This window comes from Ricinus communis, chromosome 8, assembly GCF_019578655.1.
Source record: "Ricinus communis isolate WT05 ecotype wild-type chromosome 8, ASM1957865v1, whole genome shotgun sequence".
Lineage (NCBI taxonomy): Eukaryota > Viridiplantae > Streptophyta > Magnoliopsida > Malpighiales > Euphorbiaceae > Ricinus > Ricinus communis.
In genome coordinates this window covers 10,298,377-10,316,878 of record NC_063263.1, presented here as the reverse complement: position 1 = coordinate 10,316,878, position 18,502 = coordinate 10,298,377, and the positions used below count along the sequence as shown (strand labels likewise).

The following is an 18,502-nucleotide window of genomic DNA, read 5'->3' as shown; positions in this document are numbered from 1 at the left end:
GTGTGTTAACTGGCTCCAACTAAGAGAAGGGTGTATTTAGAATATTTTAGACCAAATAGGGGCATAACAGAACCAAAACACACATATAGTGCCAATATGAGATTTGGCCTAAATATTAGGTGCAAGATTGAAACTTTTCCACAATAAAATATCTCAAACGAAATTTGCATCCAAAAGATCCAAAAGATATTTACATTCCCGCCACTGTCCCTCTTTTCTCCTATCAAAGATCAATAGACAAGGACAATTTCGTTATTCTATCACAATCCTTCACTGCCTAATTCCTCCGCATATATGATATAGTATTATCCTCTCATATATCAGTCACCTCAAAACCCTAGTGATATTTCCTTTCTTTTTTCCTCCAATTTGTTTACATTTTAGTTCTTAAGTTCAATTTTCTGTGGGCACTAGGTCTTCTTTAAGCTCTTAAGGTAAACTCAGTTTCTCTTAAAAACAGTACAGATTATGTGATTGTCAAAACCCTAAAACTAGATTTGGATTTTAATTTTACTCTACAGGTAAAATTAGAGTGGAAGAAGTTAAAGATACCGAGGCTTACGAGGAGGAGCTACTCGACTACGAGGAAGAAGAGGAAAAAGCCCTGACTCTGTCTCTGCTAAAGCGGCTGATACTGCTAAAAAGTTTTTTCTTCCTTTAAATTCTTTTGATACTATTTTTACAATTTTCTTAATTTTTATTTTTCGATAGTTATTTGCTTCTGTATTTGGATTCCATTTGGTAAATTTGTATTTGAGAAATGGGGTCTGTGTCTGTGTTCGAGCTAGCAATTGGCATTCAGTATTGTTAATCATTACTTTGTAGTTTTAATGTACTTCCTTGTGCTAGTGGATGATCTTCTTCGTATAGGGTGACTATTCAGAGTCTCTTGTATTCATGTGGCTTTACTTTGTATAATGCAGGGGATATGTTGGGATACACAGTTCAGGTTTCAGAGACTTCCTACTGAAGCCAGAGCTTCTACGAGCCATTATAGATTCTGGATTTGAGCATCCTTCAGAAGGCAAGTTCTTTTGTCATGTATTTATTTAATAGTGATGTCTTTGACATTAAATGACTGTTTTTTTTTTTCAAAAATAATTTTCAAAAATTAAAATTGGAAAAACATTTTTATAATCTCATATAAATAATTTAACTAATTTTTAATTAATTAAATATGATATAAAAAATTTAAAAAATTTTAGATTTTATTATGCAGTAAAATTTAAATTTAATATTTATTTTTAGATTTTGACTAATTTATCTCATTTTTATTTTTCTCCAAAATCAACATTAAATAGTTTTGATATAATTGTAAACTAAAATAAAGGAAAGACTAACGTACATAACCCCATTTGTTCAGCCGCCGCCCTCCTCCATTTTCGGTCACCACTCAGCCGGCCTCCTCTTCCATCGAGTACTGTCAAGTTTCCAGCCGTCCTCCTCCTTTACGATTCCGCTGCCTCCTCCTCCATTTTCTGTCACGATTCAGCCGCCTTCCTCCTCCATCATTTTCTGTCACGACCCAGGTGAGCAGCTCTTTCTTTGCATTTGTTTTTTTTTTTTCTTTTAAAGCTTGAAGATGGATAACTATGAAAAAGAAATTGATACCAAAATAAGACTTGGGACTTAGCAATTAAATAAATTGGAAAAATGCGATCGACTGAGCTTCATAACGAAGTTTTTTGTCTTAACAGATTGAGATTATTGTTGGTCTTATAGCTTTTCTTAATAAACTGATATCTTCTTAGTTTAATGGCCTTCAAGTTGTAAATCTAGCTTCTGAGTATTAAAAGAAAAAAAAGAAAAGAGGTGAACTTCTATGTTAAACGCTGTGAGCAATTTACTCAAAGAACTTTTTGGGTTTCAAACACTATGTTTCCATTAGCTAGAAAAGTATTGCGTTGAAATAATTCAAGTCGACCAATGTTATCATCTATGAAACATTTGGTTCGAAAATTTTCCACCCGCAAATGATTCTAACTTCTACTAGTGTTTATGTCGTTCTTTTCTTGTTTGTTTCTCTTTTTTTTTTTTTTTCTATTGTTTCAGGCCAAAGTTTGATGTTTTTACACATTGCAAATTTGATTAAGACAAGTGATTTTGTATTCCTTTCTCCAGGTGAAGGATTCAACAAATGATTATAATATCCAAGAGGTATTAAATTGTTCATTATTTTTGCAGGATTCAGGTTATTCCAAGCTGCCTTATATCACTTGTGTTATGACATGTTGTTGTTGGAATTTTCTTTATTGTATTCTAATTTGCTATTGGTAATTTTGTTTTCTAATTTGCTACTATGGAGTTTGCTAAATTCTTTTTTTTTTTTTTTGTTAAGAACTTGGTTTAATTATTTAGGTTTGGGAAGTTATTTACATATTTTATTTTGTGAATAATTTATTTATAAGATATACAACTACATATTGGTAAGCTCGAGCTTGTATATGAGTCGAGCCCGAGCTTAGCTCGTTTATATAAAATATTGAGCTAATAACAAGTCGAGCTTGAGTGTAATTCATTTATATATATTATGCAGCTAATTATGAGCCGAGCTCGAGCTCAGTCAATTTTTCACGAGCCGAGCCTGAACATTAAAAAACTTAGGTTTTAGTGAACACTTGACGTCTCAGTCTCCATCAAGTAAGATTCTTTTAACCTTTTCGATATCTTGTATGATATAAATGGACTCCATTTTGTTGGTTTCTTCAGCATAAGGTGTTTGATTGTTTGCCTAAAAGAAAAAATGAAAATTATTTCTTTGTTTAATCTTTGTTAAATTAAAAGCAAGGAAATATCTTTCTCTATGTATTGCCACTTTTACGAAGAAAATAAAGCTTTCACTAGCTAGAAAAACTTATATAATGACAACTGAATTGCTTATTGCAATTGCAGTTAGATTTGGAGTGCATAGAAAACAAAAATAAGGGTGTTGTTATTGAATCAAAAGTCATTTCTTTGAAGCTTTGGAGAGATTTCGTTTAACAATCTGTTTTGAGAGTTTAACATAAAATTGAATGTCATAGTTTGCATTCGGAATCTCCTTCAACAATAATAAGATTGAGGACAGTTGGATAATTAAAGAAAATAGATTAATGACTTCTATGCCTAAAGTGTTTTATAAGATGTGAATTCAGCTTGATTGCAAGGGTAGTAGATATAGTTGATGCAGATTTTTTATTTTCTCTTGTTGAAGATATGACCATAAGTGTAAAGATTGAGAGTTTTATTTCTTCTTGTTGCTCAAGTTTATTTACGATTTCTCAGCAGCCAAATAGAGCTACTAGGCTTGCATGACTTTTTGCTTGATCAAAAAAAGAAAAAGAAAAAGAAGGCTTGTATGGCTTTTTGATGCATATGCTGGAACTTTCAATGTATAGCTCCTTGCAGAAGAAGTACCCTCAAATTGCTTATTTGATGTACCCCATGTATGATATACTTATTTTTCCATTCCTTTGAATAGGAATGAACCGATCACAGGCACTAAAACGGAAACAGCCAGAATCAAGTTCTCCAGCTCAATCTCTGACGGAACATGAGTGCACCCTCTATAATGTGATATGGAGCAAACAAGATATGGGAATTTGGACACGAGACATGAAACGGGAAACCAACCTTCCCGACAATGTGGTAAATAAATCCCTAAAGGTACTTCAGGCCAAGAATTTGATAAAAGAGGTGGTAAACATTCAAAACAAGGGAAGGAAACATTACATGGCAACAGAATTTGAACCATCGAAGGAAATAACTGGAGGGGCATGGTATGTTGAAGGGAACCTCGATACGGAGTTCATAAAGCTCTTGAAAGAGGTCTGCACCAAGCAAGTACTTAAGCTGAAAGTTGCTACATTGGAAGGAATTACCGACTCGATCAAAAGGAGCGGAATCTTTAATACTGAATTAACAAAACAGCAAATTGAAGAGATTGTGAAGGCATTGGTTTTAGATAATGCACTCATAGAAGTTAAGAGTAATGGAATGTTAGAGTTTAGTTTTATTCCAATTGGAAAAGTTTGTTATAAATGCGTTGGTAAGGGAAGCACTGCAGGAGAGCCAAGAATTGGGGCAATGGCTTCCATTCCATGTGGAGTTTGTCCACGTATAAGTCAATGTACACCTGATGGTATTATCTCTCCACAAACTTGCGTCTACTATAGCAAGTGGTTGGATTTTTGACTCCATTGTGTTCAGCTGCAGATATTATTGCTTTGTTTTGCATTATCTGATGCCCCCAAAATTTCATCTTTGGATACCAATTGCAATGCGAATATGCCTTATCATAAGTTTGCAACAGATGCAATGAACTTTTTTTGTTGCAATACTGTGTTTCGATGCAGAGGGGTAAGTGTTGCTGTATAAAGATAAATTTGAAGGATGTCAACCAGGTCATAATTTTATTTTTGGAGTTAAGAATACGAATAATCGTTCTATTGCAAAGCGTAAGCATCTCTGCCTAATTGTATTATTAACATGTTTCTCAGTTTTGCATCATCAGGATTAGAAGAAGCTCTTAAAGAAAGTATTTGATTAGAGCCCCTCTAATGTGAATTAGACATTTCCTTTGACAGTACTTATTGGACTGATTAACTGATGATAAAACACATCACTGATTATCTTCTTTGGATCGACCGGCACGAATGCCACTTTTGAGTAATCAGAAGTGTTAAAAAAGCTGTATTGTTTTGTGCTGTTCCAGACTGGACGCTAGAAACAGAGAGTAGTAAGACGAACATGAACTGGGTCATGATCAGAGTACCATTGTTAGTAAAATTTAATGGAAAAGCAGATGATTTTTTGTTTTTTTTCCTTTTTACATATATATTATTTAATTTTATTTTTTAATCTAAGGTGTACGAGAATTCTTAACATTTATTATACGGTGATAAAGTTTTACTGAATGCTAAATAAAGAGGTTTGAGTTTGAAATTTTTTAATACTCATGTTAAATATTAATCAAGTTACTTTCACAGTAAGACGATAAGATTTTACTAATTTTAATGAATAATGAACCATAATATACGGATTCAAAATTCTACAATGCTACGTGTGAGATTTTGTTAAGAAAAGAACACCTGTAGTCCGGATTATTGCTTACCTTTGAGTACTCTCAAACAAAATTCTAACCATAAACACTTGGAATTTATTATTAAGTGGCCCACCGATTGATTGTCAAGAAGAGAGGGAGAAGGAATATCTATTGATTATACATGTGGCTAATAAATGACATTGAAAACTAAAGCCAGCACTTACCGTTATCGTTTTTGCAACTTATCTGTTAATGGCCAAGTGTACCACAAATACCTATTGATTCTCCTGAAAAAGAAAATTCTATCCTTATTTCTCTTCAACGAGACCAAGACAAGAGAACCCCGAGTTGCAATATTATGTCTAAAATTGGGCAAATTTGTTGGTTTCCCAACCTGGACTCTGTGTTTTCAGAAGTAGAAAATAGAAAAGGAAAATTTTCTTAATTTTGCAAGTTTTTGGAGACTGCCAAAAACAGCTTCTAAAAAGTAGTATATTCTACATTGCTTGAGATATACAATATGTCTTAGGTAGGTAGGGAAGAGTAAATTAAAAGACTGATGTACCCTTGTTTGCTGGAAAGTTCATTGATACTTGTATATATCAATTATCATGTGCCATCACTGCACCTCAAAGACTATCCAAAATCTTGACACACACCCACACACACACGCTCTGCCCCTCTCTCCCTCTCTCTGTTGTTGGCAAAATGATCAAAGGCAAAGCCGTGACATTTCTGCTCTTCTTGGCCTTAATAGTCACCCTTTCGAATGCCAGGTCAATCATTCCTCTGCCACAGCCTCTGAAATCTTTCAAGATCAACGCTACCCAGGTACGGATGTATTCCACATGTGTGTGTGTGTGTGTGTGTGTGTGTGTGTGTATTGTTTTTAGGGAGCTAGAAAGATAAATTTCTTCGTCAATTATTTCTTTAAGGGGATATGGAGTCTAAATCAATTGGTCAACACATCTTTTTATTCTAGAATGCAAATAGCTGTTCTTACACAGTCAAGATAACAACAAGCTGTTCTTCAACTCGGTATACAAGAGACCAAATTAGTCTTGCATTTGGGGATGCTTATGGCAATCAGGTTAGCATCTAAAATCTTCAAATTTTACAGTAACCCATTTGAGGAAACTGTGTTGTCTGTAATGGGTTTTGCAAGAATTATTTGAAAATGGTCAAATATGAATGATTATCAGGTTTATGCTCCAAGATTAGATGATCCATATTCAGCTACATTTGAAAGTTGCTCTACAGATACATTTCAGATAAAAGGACCTTGCACATACCAGATTTGCTATGTGTATCTCTATAGGAGTGGTTATGATGGCTGGAAACCAAAGACTGTGACTGTTTATGGTTATTATACCAAGTCTGTTACATTTACATACAACACCTTTATTCCTAATGGTGTTTGGTTTGGCTTCAATTACTGTAATGGAGCCTTGTCATCCAATTGAACAATATAAGTACTGTCTTGGTGTCATTTTGGAGTTCTGTAAGCATGCATATTTAGCTTTCTTTTATATTTTCCTTGTAATGAGAGCAGCTTTGTTTGTGAGATATAATTGACAATCAACTCTCTATTCTAAAAGAATGATAATGGCATTGGAGTGTCTGTGTGATAATGGTTGATAATTTGTTTCTCATTCTTTGCTATTCTGGAAACTCTCAAAAGGAAAATGAGTTATCAAAAATTTAATTCTTTACCTTATAAGCAGGTTTTGCTTCTTATTTTAATCACAGGAACAGTGTGATTGTTTCTCGACCCTAATTAAAGTTTTAAATTCGTGTATTAAATATGCAGTTTTGTTGAAATTTTTAAAATAATAACCGCTAGATTAATGTCTAACATTCTCTAAGTTATTTTAGATTACCGAGCCTTAAATATACACTGTTATTACCTAAATTGAATGATCCTCAAGTGTCCAGAATTGAATGATCCTCAAGTGTAGTTCTATTTGAAAATAGCTTATTCTTACTGGCTGTTGGGTCTATTTTCTACCTTCCTTGAGACAGATTTTATTTGTTCCTGCGATGGAACCATTTCTACTTTTACAGATTTTATCTTTTGAATTAGAAATTATTTTTGACAAAAGGTTACTCCGACAAGGACAAGTTCCCGGCCAGCAACATAATTCAATGCAATTGCAAGTCACTAATTTGCGCAATATGTGAAGTTTAAGAAGATCATTTATTTATTAAAAAAATGATATATATTTTTAAACATTATGCTTATAAAGCATATTTTTAAATTATAAAGTTTAAGAAGATCATGAACAAATGAATGCATTTGTTAAGCATCATAACCAATAAAACAAAATATTTAAAGAAAAAACAATTGAAAAGAAGAAAAGAGAAGGTATGAAAATGTATTATGAAACCCGATTTATAGAATGATTAACAGAATTCTTTTACTTTGAAGTCTATTTCTATTGAATGTTAGATTTATTCATGTTGTGCGTTATGTCTGCAAATGCGAATATAAAATGAGAAATGAAAAGGAAAAAGGAAAAAAAGATATATATAGACATGTGAAAAATAATGCAAAAGCTTCGACAAAACCATGTTATTTTTAAAGAATCAACTTTCTCCTATTTATCTAGCTCGGTCAAAGTGAAAAGTTTGCAGAGGAATTCTTACTTTTAAATGAGAAACGCTCTGGTTTTCCTAATAGACAACAATCTTCTAACAGTTGTCCTGTCCTCCTTCCAAGTTTTGCTACTCATATGATTCATACTGGGATTAAAAGGAATTCTTTGTCTGATAAAACAGTTGTTGCTATTATTTGCAAAAATGTTCAAGGGCAAACAGTAGATCGATTGACTCAAGGGAGCTCTCAAGCTTTTGCTGTTTCTCTTGGCCCTCAACCTAGCCAAAGACATTGGATTATCGAATTTTGTTCTTCTTTATCAGAATACTATTTGCTTAAGAATGCTAGTTCTAAGATTTCCTAGGATATGGCTACTTAATATCACCCAAGTAAGCAAGAAACTTGCTTCATTTAGTTTTTCTATTGTCAGGTTTGTCTGCAAATCCAGCAACAAACCTTCACATCAGTTAACAAAGTCCCTGTTACAAGGAAGTCCGACCTCTGCTTGGGTTGCCAATCCCTTCCTGATTTATCAAATTTTGCGTCTATAACGGGGTCTTGATTAAACGAACTTATCATTTTTCTTATAAAAAAGAAGAAGAAGAAGAAGAAGAAGAAGAAGAAGAAGAAGAAGAGAAGACTTCCTCCTATAAGCAAAAACAGTCGCATGACAAAACTTTCCTCAGGTTTTATATATTTTACATGGATTGACAAATACTAGCATTCTCGTATGAGACATTCTACTTTTCAATCTGTTAATAAGATTATTTTTCAATTTGGTTTAGCTTGTGATTTGAAATCTACGAATAAAAATAATTATTGTCTTCTTGCTATCAAGGCAAGCTCACTAGATTTTCTTTACCATCTCTTTTGCATTCAAGTTCTTACTATCTGAGGTTCATATATTTGGACATGCGGAACCCTTTCCTCATGTTCCAAACCAAGGACATTGCTACTTTGTAATTTTTTTATTGATGTCTTTACTCTTTACCCGTTACACTTGTTTTTTCCATTTAAGCCAAAGAAATGAACTTTCAAAAGTGTTCCTAATGTTTAAAAACCATGTTGAAAAACAACTTAATAGCAGTTCTAAAGCCAATCAAATAGATTAAGGAAGGGAATATGTCCATATACTCATGCACAAAATTGGGTTGTGGAACCAATTATCCTTCACATTTTTTATTCAGATGCATCAATATAAACTCATAGTAAGGTACCTTTTAAGTTTTGGACTCATATTTTTTATTTATTAATGTAGTGCAAACTCTTATTTTAAACAAAAAGTCTCTTTATTTTTGTTTATACAAACAAAGACTAAAAAATATGATAGATTTCTGGTTGACTACTTTTCTATTATTAAAACCATATATATAGTAAACATAATTTTTTTAAGGTCAATACTGTATATTAACTTTGGTCTTTCACGTAATCATTTTGGCTACGGATGTCTAGAACTTTTCAGTAACCAAATATATACTTTGAAGAATATTTAAAATTTGATGAGTATTCTTTTCCCTATATGAAAGTGAATTTCATAATCTTCAACAATAATTACCTTTTTCTCTCTTTGACAGTGTGTTAACTGGCTCCAACTAAGAGAAGGGTGTATTTAGAATATTTTAGACCAAATAGGGGCATAACAGAACCAAAACACACATATAGTGCCAATATGAGATTTGGCCTAAATATTAGGTGCAAGATTGAAACTTTTCCACAATAAAATATCTCAAACGAAATTTGCATCCAAAAGATCCAAAAGATATTTACATTCCCGCCACTGTCCCTCTTTTCTCCTATCAAAGATCAATAGACAAGGACAATTTCGTTATTCTATCACAATCCTTCACTGCCTAATTCCTCCGCATATATGATATAGTATTATCCTCTCATATATCAGTCACCTCAAAACCCTAGTGATATTTCCTTTCTTTTTTTTCCTCCAATTTGTTTACATTTTAGTTCTTAAGTTCAATTTTCTGTGGGCACTAGGTCTTCTTTAAGCTCTTAAGGTAAACTCAGTTTCTCTTAAAAACAGTACAGATTATGTGATTGTCAAAACCCTAAAACTAGATTTGGATTTTAATTTTACTCTACAGGTAAAATTAGAGTGGAAGAAGTTAAAGATACCGAGGCTTACGAGGAGGAGCTACTCGACTACGAGGAAGAAGAGGAAAAAGCCCCTGACTCTGTCTCTGCTAAAGCGGCTGATACTGCTAAAAAGTTTTTTCTTCCTTTAAATTCTTTTGATACTATTTTTTACAATTTTCTTAATTTTTATTTTTCGATAGTTATTTGCTTCTGTATTTGGATTCCATTTGGTAAATTTGTATTTGAGAAATGGGGTCTGTGTCTGTGTTCGAGCTAGCAATTGGCATTCAGTATTGTTAATCATTACTTTGTAGTTTTAATGTACTTCCTTGTGCTAGTGGATGATCTTCTTCGTATAGGGTGACTATTCAGAGTCTCTTGTATTCATGTGGCTTTACTTTGTATAATGCAGGGGATATGTTGGGATACACAGTTCAGGTTTCAGAGACTTCCTACTGAAGCCAGAGCTTCTACGAGCCATTATAGATTCTGGATTTGAGCATCCTTCAGAAGGCAAGTTCTTTTGTCATGTATTTATTTAATAGTGATGTCTTTGACATTAAATGACTGTTTTTTTTTTTCAAAAATAATTTTCAAAAATTAAAATTGGAAAAACATTTTTATAATCTCATATAAATAATTTAACTAATTTTTTAATTAATTAAATATGATATAAAAAAATTTAAAAAAATTTTAGATTTTATTATGCAGTAAAATTTAAATTTAATATTTATTTTTAGATTTTGACTAATTTATCTCATTTTTATTTTTCTCCAAAATCAACATTAAATAGTTTTGATATAATTGTAAACTAAAATAAAGGAAAGACTAACGTACATAACCCCATTTGTTCAGCCGCCGCCCTCCTCCATTTTCGGTCACCACTCAGCCGGCCTCCTCTTCCATCGAGTACTGTCAAGTTTCCAGCCGTCCTCCTCCTTTACGATTCCGCTGCCTCCTCCTCCATTTTCTGTCACGATTCAGCCGCCTTCCTCCTCCATCATTTTCTGTCACGACCCAGGTGAGCAGCTCTTTCTTTGCATTTGTTTTTTTTTTTTTCTTTTAAAGCTTGAAGATGGATAACTATGAAAAAGAAATTGATACCAAAATAAGACTTGGGACTTAGCAATTAAATAAATTGGAAAAATGCGATCGACTGAGCTTCATAACGAAGTTTTTTGTCTTAACAGATTGAGATTATTGTTGGTCTTATAGCTTTTTCTTAATAAACTGATATCTTCTTAGTTTAATGGCCTTCAAGTTGTAAATCTAGCTTCTGAGTATTAAAAGAAAAAAAAGAAAAGAGGTGAACTTCTATGTTAAACGCTGTGAGCAATTTACTCAAAGAACTTTTTGGGTTTCAAACACTATGTTTCCATTAGCTAGAAAAGTATTGCGTTGAAATAATTCAAGTCGACCAATGTTATCATCTATGAAACATTTGGTTCGAAAATTTTCCACCCGCAAATGATTCTAACTTCTACTAGTGTTTATTTCGTTCTTTTCTTGTTTGTTTCTCTTTTTCTTTTTCTTTCCTTTTTTTTATTGTTTCAGGCCAAAGTTTGATGTTTTTATACATTGCAAATTTGATTAAGACAAGTGATTTTGTATTCCTTTCTCTAGGTGAAGGATTCAACAAGTGATTATAATATCCAAGAGGTATTAAATCGTTCATTATTTTTGCAGGATTCAGATTATTTCAAGCTGCCTTATATCACTTGTGTTATGACATGTTGTTGTTGGAATTTTCTTTATTGTATTCTAATTTGCTATTGGTAATTTTGTTTTCTAATTTGCTACTATGGAGTTTGCTAAATTCTTTTTTTTTTTAGTCAAGAACTTGGTTTAATTATTTAGGTTTGGGAAGTTATTTACATATTTTATTTTGTGAATAATTTATTTATAATGTGAGATATACAACTACATATTGGTAAGCTCGACAAAGATAAATTTGAAAGTTGTGTGTGTGTGTGTATTGTTTTTAGGGAGCTAGAAAGATAAATTTCTTCGTCAATTATTTCTTTAAGGGGATATGGAGTCTAAATCAATTGGTCAACACATCTTTTTATTCTAGAATGCAAATAGCTGTTCTTACACAGTCAAGATAACAACAAGCTGTTCTTCAACTCGGTATACAAGAGACCAAATTAGTCTTGCATTTGGGGATGCTTATGGCAATCAGGTTAGCATCTAAAATCTTCAAATTTTACAGTAACCCATTCGAGGAAACTGTGTTATCTGTAATGGGTTTTGCAAGAATTAATTGAAAATGGTCATATATGAATGATTATCAGGTTTATGCTCCAAAATTAGATGATCCATATTCAGCTACATTTGAAAGTTGCTCTACAGATACATTGCAGATAAAAGGACCTTGCACATTCCAGATTTGCTATGTGTATGTCTATAGGAGTGGTTATGATGGCTGGAAACCAAAGACTGTGACTGTTTATGGCTATTATACCAAGTCTGTTACATTTACATACAACACCTTTATTCCTAATGGTGTTTGGTTTGGCTTCAATTACTGTAATGGAGCCTTGTCATCCAATTGAACAATATAAGTACTGTCTTAGTGTCATTTTGGAGTTCTGTAAGCATGCATATTTAGCTTTCTTTTATATTTTCCTTGTAATGAGAGCAGCTTTGTTTGTGAGATATAATTGACAATCAACTCTCTATTCTAAAAGAATGATAATGGCATTGGAGTGTCTGTGTGATAATGGTTGATAATTTGTTTCTCATTCTTTGCTATTCTGGAAACTCTTAAAAGGAAAATGAGTTATCAAAAAATTAATTCTTTACCTTATAAGCAGGTTTTGCTTCTTATTTTAATCACAGGAACAGTGTGATTGTTTCTCAACCCTAAATTTGTCTTTTACATATTCCGTATCTTATTTGGTAATTGTTTTATATTATTTTATTAATTAAAATTTTAAATTTGAGTATTAAATATGCAGTTTTGTTAAAACTTTTAAAATAATATTTTGCCATCCGCTAGATTAATGTCTAACATTCTCTAAGTTATTACCTAAATTGAATGATCCTCAAGTGTCCAGAATTGAATGATCCTCAAGTGTAGTTCTATTTGAAAATAGCTTATTCTTACTGGCTGTTGGGTGTATTTTCTACCTTCCTTGAGACAGATTTTATTTGTTCCTGCGATGGAACCATTTCTACTTTTACAGATTTTATCTTTTGAATTAGAAATTATTTTTGACAAAAGGTTACTCCGACAAGGACAAGTTCCCGGCCAGCAACATAATTCAATGCAATTGCAAGTCACTAATTTGCGCAATATGTGAAGTTTAAGAAGATCATTTATTTATTAAAAAAATGATATATATTTTTAAACATTATGCTTATAAAGCATATTTTTAAATTATAAAGTTTAAGAAGATCATGAACAAATGAATGCATTTGTTAAGCATCATAACCAATAAAACAAAATATTTAAAGAAAAAACAATTGAAAAGAAGAAAAGAGAAGGTATGAAAATGTATTATGAAACCCGATTTATAGAATGATTAACAGAATTCTTTTACTTTGAAGTCTATTTCTATTGAATGTTAGATTTATTCATGTTGTGCGTTATGTCTGCAAATGCGAATATAAAATGAGAAATGAAAAGGAAAAAGGAAAAAAAGATATATATAGACATGTGAAAAATAATGCAAAAGCTTCCGACAAAACCATGTTATTTTTAAAGAATCAACTTTCTCCTATTTATCTAAATTTGGTCAAAGTGAAAAGTTTGCAGAGGAATTCTTACTTTTAAATGAGAAACGCTCTGGTTTTCCTAATAGACAACAATCTTCTAACAGTTGTCCTGTCCTCCTTCCAAGTTTTGCTACTCATATGATTCATACTGGGATTAAAAGGAATTCTTTGTCTGATAAAACAGTTGTTGCTATTATTTGCAAAAATGTTCAAGGGCAAACAGTAGATCAGTACTTCGACTCAAGGGAGCTCTCAAGCTTTTGCTGTTTCTCTTGGCCCTCAACCTAGCCAAAGACATTGGATTATCGAATTTTGTTCTTCTTTATCAGAATACTATTTGCTTAAGAATGCTAGTTCTAAGATTTCCTAGGATATGGCTACTTAATTGATGAATTTAAGTTTCTATTATCAATGATGAATATACAGTAATTTTTAGTATTATGAGATTACATGAGAAATGAGAATCCTGTTATATACTAGTTTTTGAATGCAACGGTCTTATTGCTATTTCTTGCTGCTTGTTGCACTCCAACGTTCAATTCTAGCTTAGGGGAAGATAGAAGCAGCCTTTTTCCCTTAGGGGAGAGTGTTGCTCCTTTTCCCTAATAGGCCTGTGATGATCAGAAGTTTTAAGGCCATATCCAACAGTCAAAGACTGTTGGTCCTTAACAGTCTTTGACTGTTGAACATTGTTGCCATGGTCTGGTGGTTTTGGTGTGTCTTCGACAGGTATTGGGGCTTTTTCAACACTCCCCCTCAAGGTGGGTTCAAATAAGTTGATAGAACCCATCTTGTTGAGAAGCCTTCGATGACTTGTTTTGTCTAGAGCCTTGGTGAAGATGTCTGCCAGTTGTTCGTGGCTTCGGACGAATGGAGTTGTGATTTCTCCTGATTAAACTTTCTCCCTTGTGAAGTGACAGTCAATTTCAATATGTTTAGTCCTTTCGTGAAAGACTGGGTTCGATGCAATGTGTTTGGCTGCTTGATTGTCACAGTACATCTCCATTGGACCTTTATGTTCTACCCCCATATCAGACAATACTTGTTTTATCCAAATGAGTCCGCTAGCCGTCGATGCCATAGCACGATACTCGGCTTCAGCACTGGACCTTGCGGTTACTGATTGCTTTTTGCTCTTCACGTTACTAGGTTTCTCCCTATAAATGTGTAGAATCCTGAAGTCGATTTCCTGTCACAGCTCCCTGCCCAATCTGCATCAGAGAAACCAATAATAGTGATAGTATTATTGTTATTTTTCATCCAGATACCTTGTCCTGAAGTACCTTTGAGATATCTTAGGATCCTATCAACCGCATCTAAATGAGGGGTACGGGAAGCATGCATAAATTGGCTAATCATACTCACAGCATAACTAATGTCAGGTCTGGTGATTGTTAAATATATTAATTTTCCTACCAGGCGCTAGTAATGACCTATGTCACCTAAAGGATCACCATCTTCTAAGTTGAGTCTAGTTTTGGTCTCCATAGGGGTATCTATAGGCTTAGCTCCTATTTTTCCTGTTTCTTTTAAGAGATCTAGAACATACTTTCTTTGAGACAGAAATAGCCCTTTATGAGATTTTGCTATTTCTATTCCGAGAAAGTAAGTTAATTGATCAAGATCCTTAATGTCAAATTCCTCTTTAGTTTTTGCTTTATTTTCTCAATTTCTTCATTACTGTTCCCTGTTACAATAATGTCATATACATAAATCAAGATAATGATCGTGTATATGTGAGTGTGTTTAATGAACATGGATGAATCAGAGGTACATTTGCTGAAATCAATTTTTAACAAAAAATGACTTAGCTTGGCATACCATGCTCTAGGAGATTGCTTCAATCCGTAGATTGCCTTTTGTAACTTACATACCAGGGAGGAGTCAGAGGAAAATTTATGAACTAGAGGGAGAGACATGTACACCTCTTCTTCCAGAGATCCTTGAAGAAATACGTTCTTAACATCCATCTGAAATAATCTCCATCCTGAGTTAGTAGCAACAGATAGTAAAATATGAACAGTGCTCATTTTTGCTACTAGAGCAAAGGTATCCTGGTAATCTACACCATAGGTCTGAGTAAAGCCTTTTGCTACCAGCCTAGCTTTATACCTCTCAATTGAACCATCATGCTTGTATTTAATTTTGTACACCCATTTACAACCAACTGGTCTTTTATTTGGTAGTAAGGTGACAAGCTTCCAGGTTTCATTCTTCTCTAGGGCCTGGAGTTCTTCTTTCATGACTTTACACCAATTAGGGTTGGTGTTAGCATCATAGAAAGAAGTTGGCTCAGTGTGAGAGGAAAGAGTGTTGAGATATGCCTTATAAGAGTTCAAGACTGATTTATAATTGATAAAGCGATGGATAGGATACAATACCGAGTGGGACACATAGTCCTTTAGCTTAGCAGGAGGTCTAGATGGTCGAGATGATCTCCGCAGGGCAATTGCTTCTTCCACGTATGGTTCATTTTCTCCCCCTGAAGGAGTTGCCGCGGGAATAGGTCGATCTCCCCCTGAAGGAGTAGCCATAGATGGGACCTCCAGAATCTCTACTTCTGCTGAGAGAGATGGATCAGATCTGTCAAAAAAGGAAAAATTATCGGGAAATAAGGGAGACGTGGGGTGAGAAGGAGTGGGGAAGTAGGCTGAACTTTCATCAAAAAATACATCTTTGGAAATATAAGACTTGTGTGTGGAGGAATCATAGCACTTGTACCCCTTTTTTTCAGAGGAGTATCCTAGGAAAATAGTTTTAACGGAACTTTTGTCAAGTTTATGGGATCGTTTAACATGAACAAAAGTAATACAGCCAAAAACTCGAATGTGGCCTAATTCTACTTTTCGGCCTTTAAGAATTTCCAGAGGACTGAGGTTTTTAAGAGTGGGAGTAGGTAATCGATTAATAAGGTAGGCAGCGGTGAGGAGGGCATCCGACAAAAAATATGGGGACATTGTTTTGAAAAAGAAGTGATCTTGTAACTTCAAGAAGATGACGGTTTTTTCTTTCAGAAACGCCATTTTGTTCAAGAGTGTAAATACAGGTAGTTTAATGTAAAATGCCTTCTGTGGAAAAGAAATCAGAGAAGGTTTTATTAATATATTCGGTGCCATTGTCAGACCGAAAAATTTTAATTTTGGCATTATATTGAGTTTGAATGAAATAAAAGAAATTCTGAAAACAAGAAAAAATTTCATTTTTGCCTTTTAGTAAGTGTACCCATGTGAGACGGGAGAAATCATCAATAAATGTTACAAAATAACGAAAATGATTGTATGAAGTACAAGGGACAGGTCCCTAAACATCGGAGTGAATTAAATCAAACATCTTTGTTGAAATAATGGAGGATACAGGAAATGGCAATCTGGTATGCTTTGAAAATTTGCAGGTGTCACAACAACCAGAGTTGATTTTAAGACAAAATAATTGATTTAAAATTTTATCGGTCGGATGCCCAAATCGCCTATGCATCAAGGTGCTGTCGTGGGAGGATTTAGTGGTTGCAAGGCACCGATTGGTATGATCGGTGAGGTAGTAGAGGCCGTTTTCAAAGTACCCCTCACCAATCATCTTCTCTGTGGTGCGATCCTGAAATATTACAGCGGAAGGTGAGAAAATTACATTATAATTTAAAGTGCGAGTTATAGTGCCCACAGATAACAAATTAGATGTAAAATTAGGTAATAAAAGAATGTCATGTATGAGATTAGTATTATTAAACAATTGTGAAGAGCCAAAACCAGAAATTTTGGCTCTATCTCCATTTGCAACGATCACATGTTGGGTATCCGTAGGGACAAAATTATATAATTTTGTTTGGTCCCAAGTCATGTGATCAGTCGCTCCGGAGTCAATAATCCATTTTGAAGATTTTTGGGAATTATGAGATACTAAACTTGTCCCACGGGACTGTTGGAGCTGTAAAATGGATTGAAGCTGAGAGAGAATTTGGGAAATTTGGCAATTTTCTGTCGGGCCGAAGTCGGGTCGGGTTAGGCCAAATTTGGGTCGGGCTTGTGGGTTGGGCTGAGATTCCGGGTTGACCTATGAGCTGCAGATGGGCTGGGCCGAAGTGCTTGAATCTGGGCCGGCCCATAAATTGTAGGTGGGCTGGGCCGAGACGTTAGGGCCGGGTCGAGTGTAAGTAGCAGGGTCGGGTCGAGTTGAATTAAAAGATGCCGACCCGCACCCGCTTGCTACATCCGACCCGCTGAACGCATCGTAACCCTTAGGGTTAGACGCGTTCAACATTCCTAAGCCGCCATACCCCCCTTCTCTTCTTCGTTCCTCGCCATTTCTCCTTTCTCCACTTCTGCTTCGTTCCCCTCGATTAAGCGTCGGTCGAAGGTGCGGATGAAGGTGCCAACAACGCTCGTGGGAGTGACCCTGCTTTTTGTAGTGGTCACATCTCTCGACGCTGTTAGGCGTCCTTCGCACCCGAGCCGATTCTCGCGATTGAGAAGCAAAAGTTCGATTTTCTGATGTGTGTTGGTTTGACATTGCTCCCATGGTAACACGCCTGGTCTCTTCTTGTTGAACGAGAGAGATGACCGCGTCAAGTCCAGGGAGTCTACTGGACAGTAAAATTTGAGACCTAACGGCCTCGTAACTTGAATCGAGCCCGCCCAGGTAAGTGAATACTAAATCCTGTTTTGTTCTCTTCATTGCTTCTTCTGGGTCTGATGTAGGTGGGAGGTAGCTCTGTAGCTCCTCCCACCTGGTTACTACTTCGGTCGCGTAACTCGCGCTGGACCGAGTTCTCAGCTTTATCTGTGCCAATTCCTGTTTTAAGTTGAATATATGAGCATAATTTTGCTCTTGACCATACAACTGTTTTAATTTCTCCCATATTGCCTGTGATGATGCCAGCAACATACATAGCCTGGCAATCTGAGGCTCGATCGTGTTGGTTAGAAGGGACATGACCATATGGTCAGTCGTCTACCAATCTTCGATTGCCTCAATCTCTTCTTTTGTTGGTTGATTGGGGTTGATTAGCTGTGGCTTCTTTCGGGTCCCTGTGATGAACCCTAATTTTTTTCTTCCACTGAGGCCGATGTATACTGCTCTCG

At 34.6% G+C, this 18,502-nt stretch overlaps 3 protein-coding genes and 1 long non-coding RNA gene across 9 annotated transcripts; all 4 read left to right on the top strand.

Moving 5' to 3' along the window:
* Positions 1-1,363: 1,363 nt before the first annotated feature.
* On the top strand, positions 1,364-4,218 carry LOC8271442 (DNA-directed RNA polymerase III subunit RPC6). 6 transcript variants are annotated; one of them, XM_048377814.1, is made up of 4 exons: positions 1,364-1,529; positions 2,122-2,157; positions 2,537-2,640; positions 3,461-4,218. In XM_048377814.1, exon 4 carries the CDS (start codon positions 3,463-3,465, stop codon positions 4,171-4,173), a length of 711 nt encoding a protein of 236 aa, XP_048233771.1. In that variant the 5' UTR covers positions 1,364-1,529; positions 2,122-2,157; positions 2,537-2,640; positions 3,461-3,462; the 3' UTR covers positions 4,174-4,218. The 6 variants fall into 6 exon arrangements, with proteins under 6 accessions (XP_048233771.1, XP_048233773.1, XP_048233772.1 ...); XM_048377816.1 differs by having other exon boundaries at positions 2,053-2,157; XM_048377815.1 differs by lacking the exon at positions 2,122-2,157.
* Positions 4,219-5,369: 1,151 nt separating this feature from the next.
* On the top strand, positions 5,370-6,664 carry LOC8282321 (embryo-specific protein ATS3B). The gene is made up of 3 exons (XM_002517574.4): positions 5,370-5,854; positions 6,006-6,113; positions 6,226-6,664. Exons 1-3 carry the CDS (start codon positions 5,732-5,734, stop codon positions 6,484-6,486), a joined length of 492 nt encoding a protein of 163 aa, XP_002517620.1. The 5' UTR covers positions 5,370-5,731; the 3' UTR covers positions 6,487-6,664.
* A 2,800-nt stretch (positions 6,665-9,464) lies between these two features.
* On the top strand, positions 9,465-10,225 carry LOC8282322. Its single transcript, XR_001535102.3, has 3 exons — positions 9,465-9,628; positions 9,716-9,839; positions 10,120-10,225. It is a non-coding gene; the product is annotated as an uncharacterized LOC8282322 (long non-coding RNA).
* A 332-nt stretch (positions 10,226-10,557) lies between these two features.
* LOC125370910 (embryo-specific protein ATS3B-like) lies at positions 10,558-12,440 on the top strand (the record flags this gene model as incomplete). The annotated part of the gene is made up of 4 exons (XM_048378358.1): positions 10,558-10,728; positions 11,331-11,366; positions 11,782-11,889; positions 12,002-12,440. Coding segments are annotated over 4 exons (576 nt in total), but the record flags the coding sequence as incomplete, so codon positions are not given.
* Positions 12,441-18,502: the final 6,062 nt, after the last annotated feature.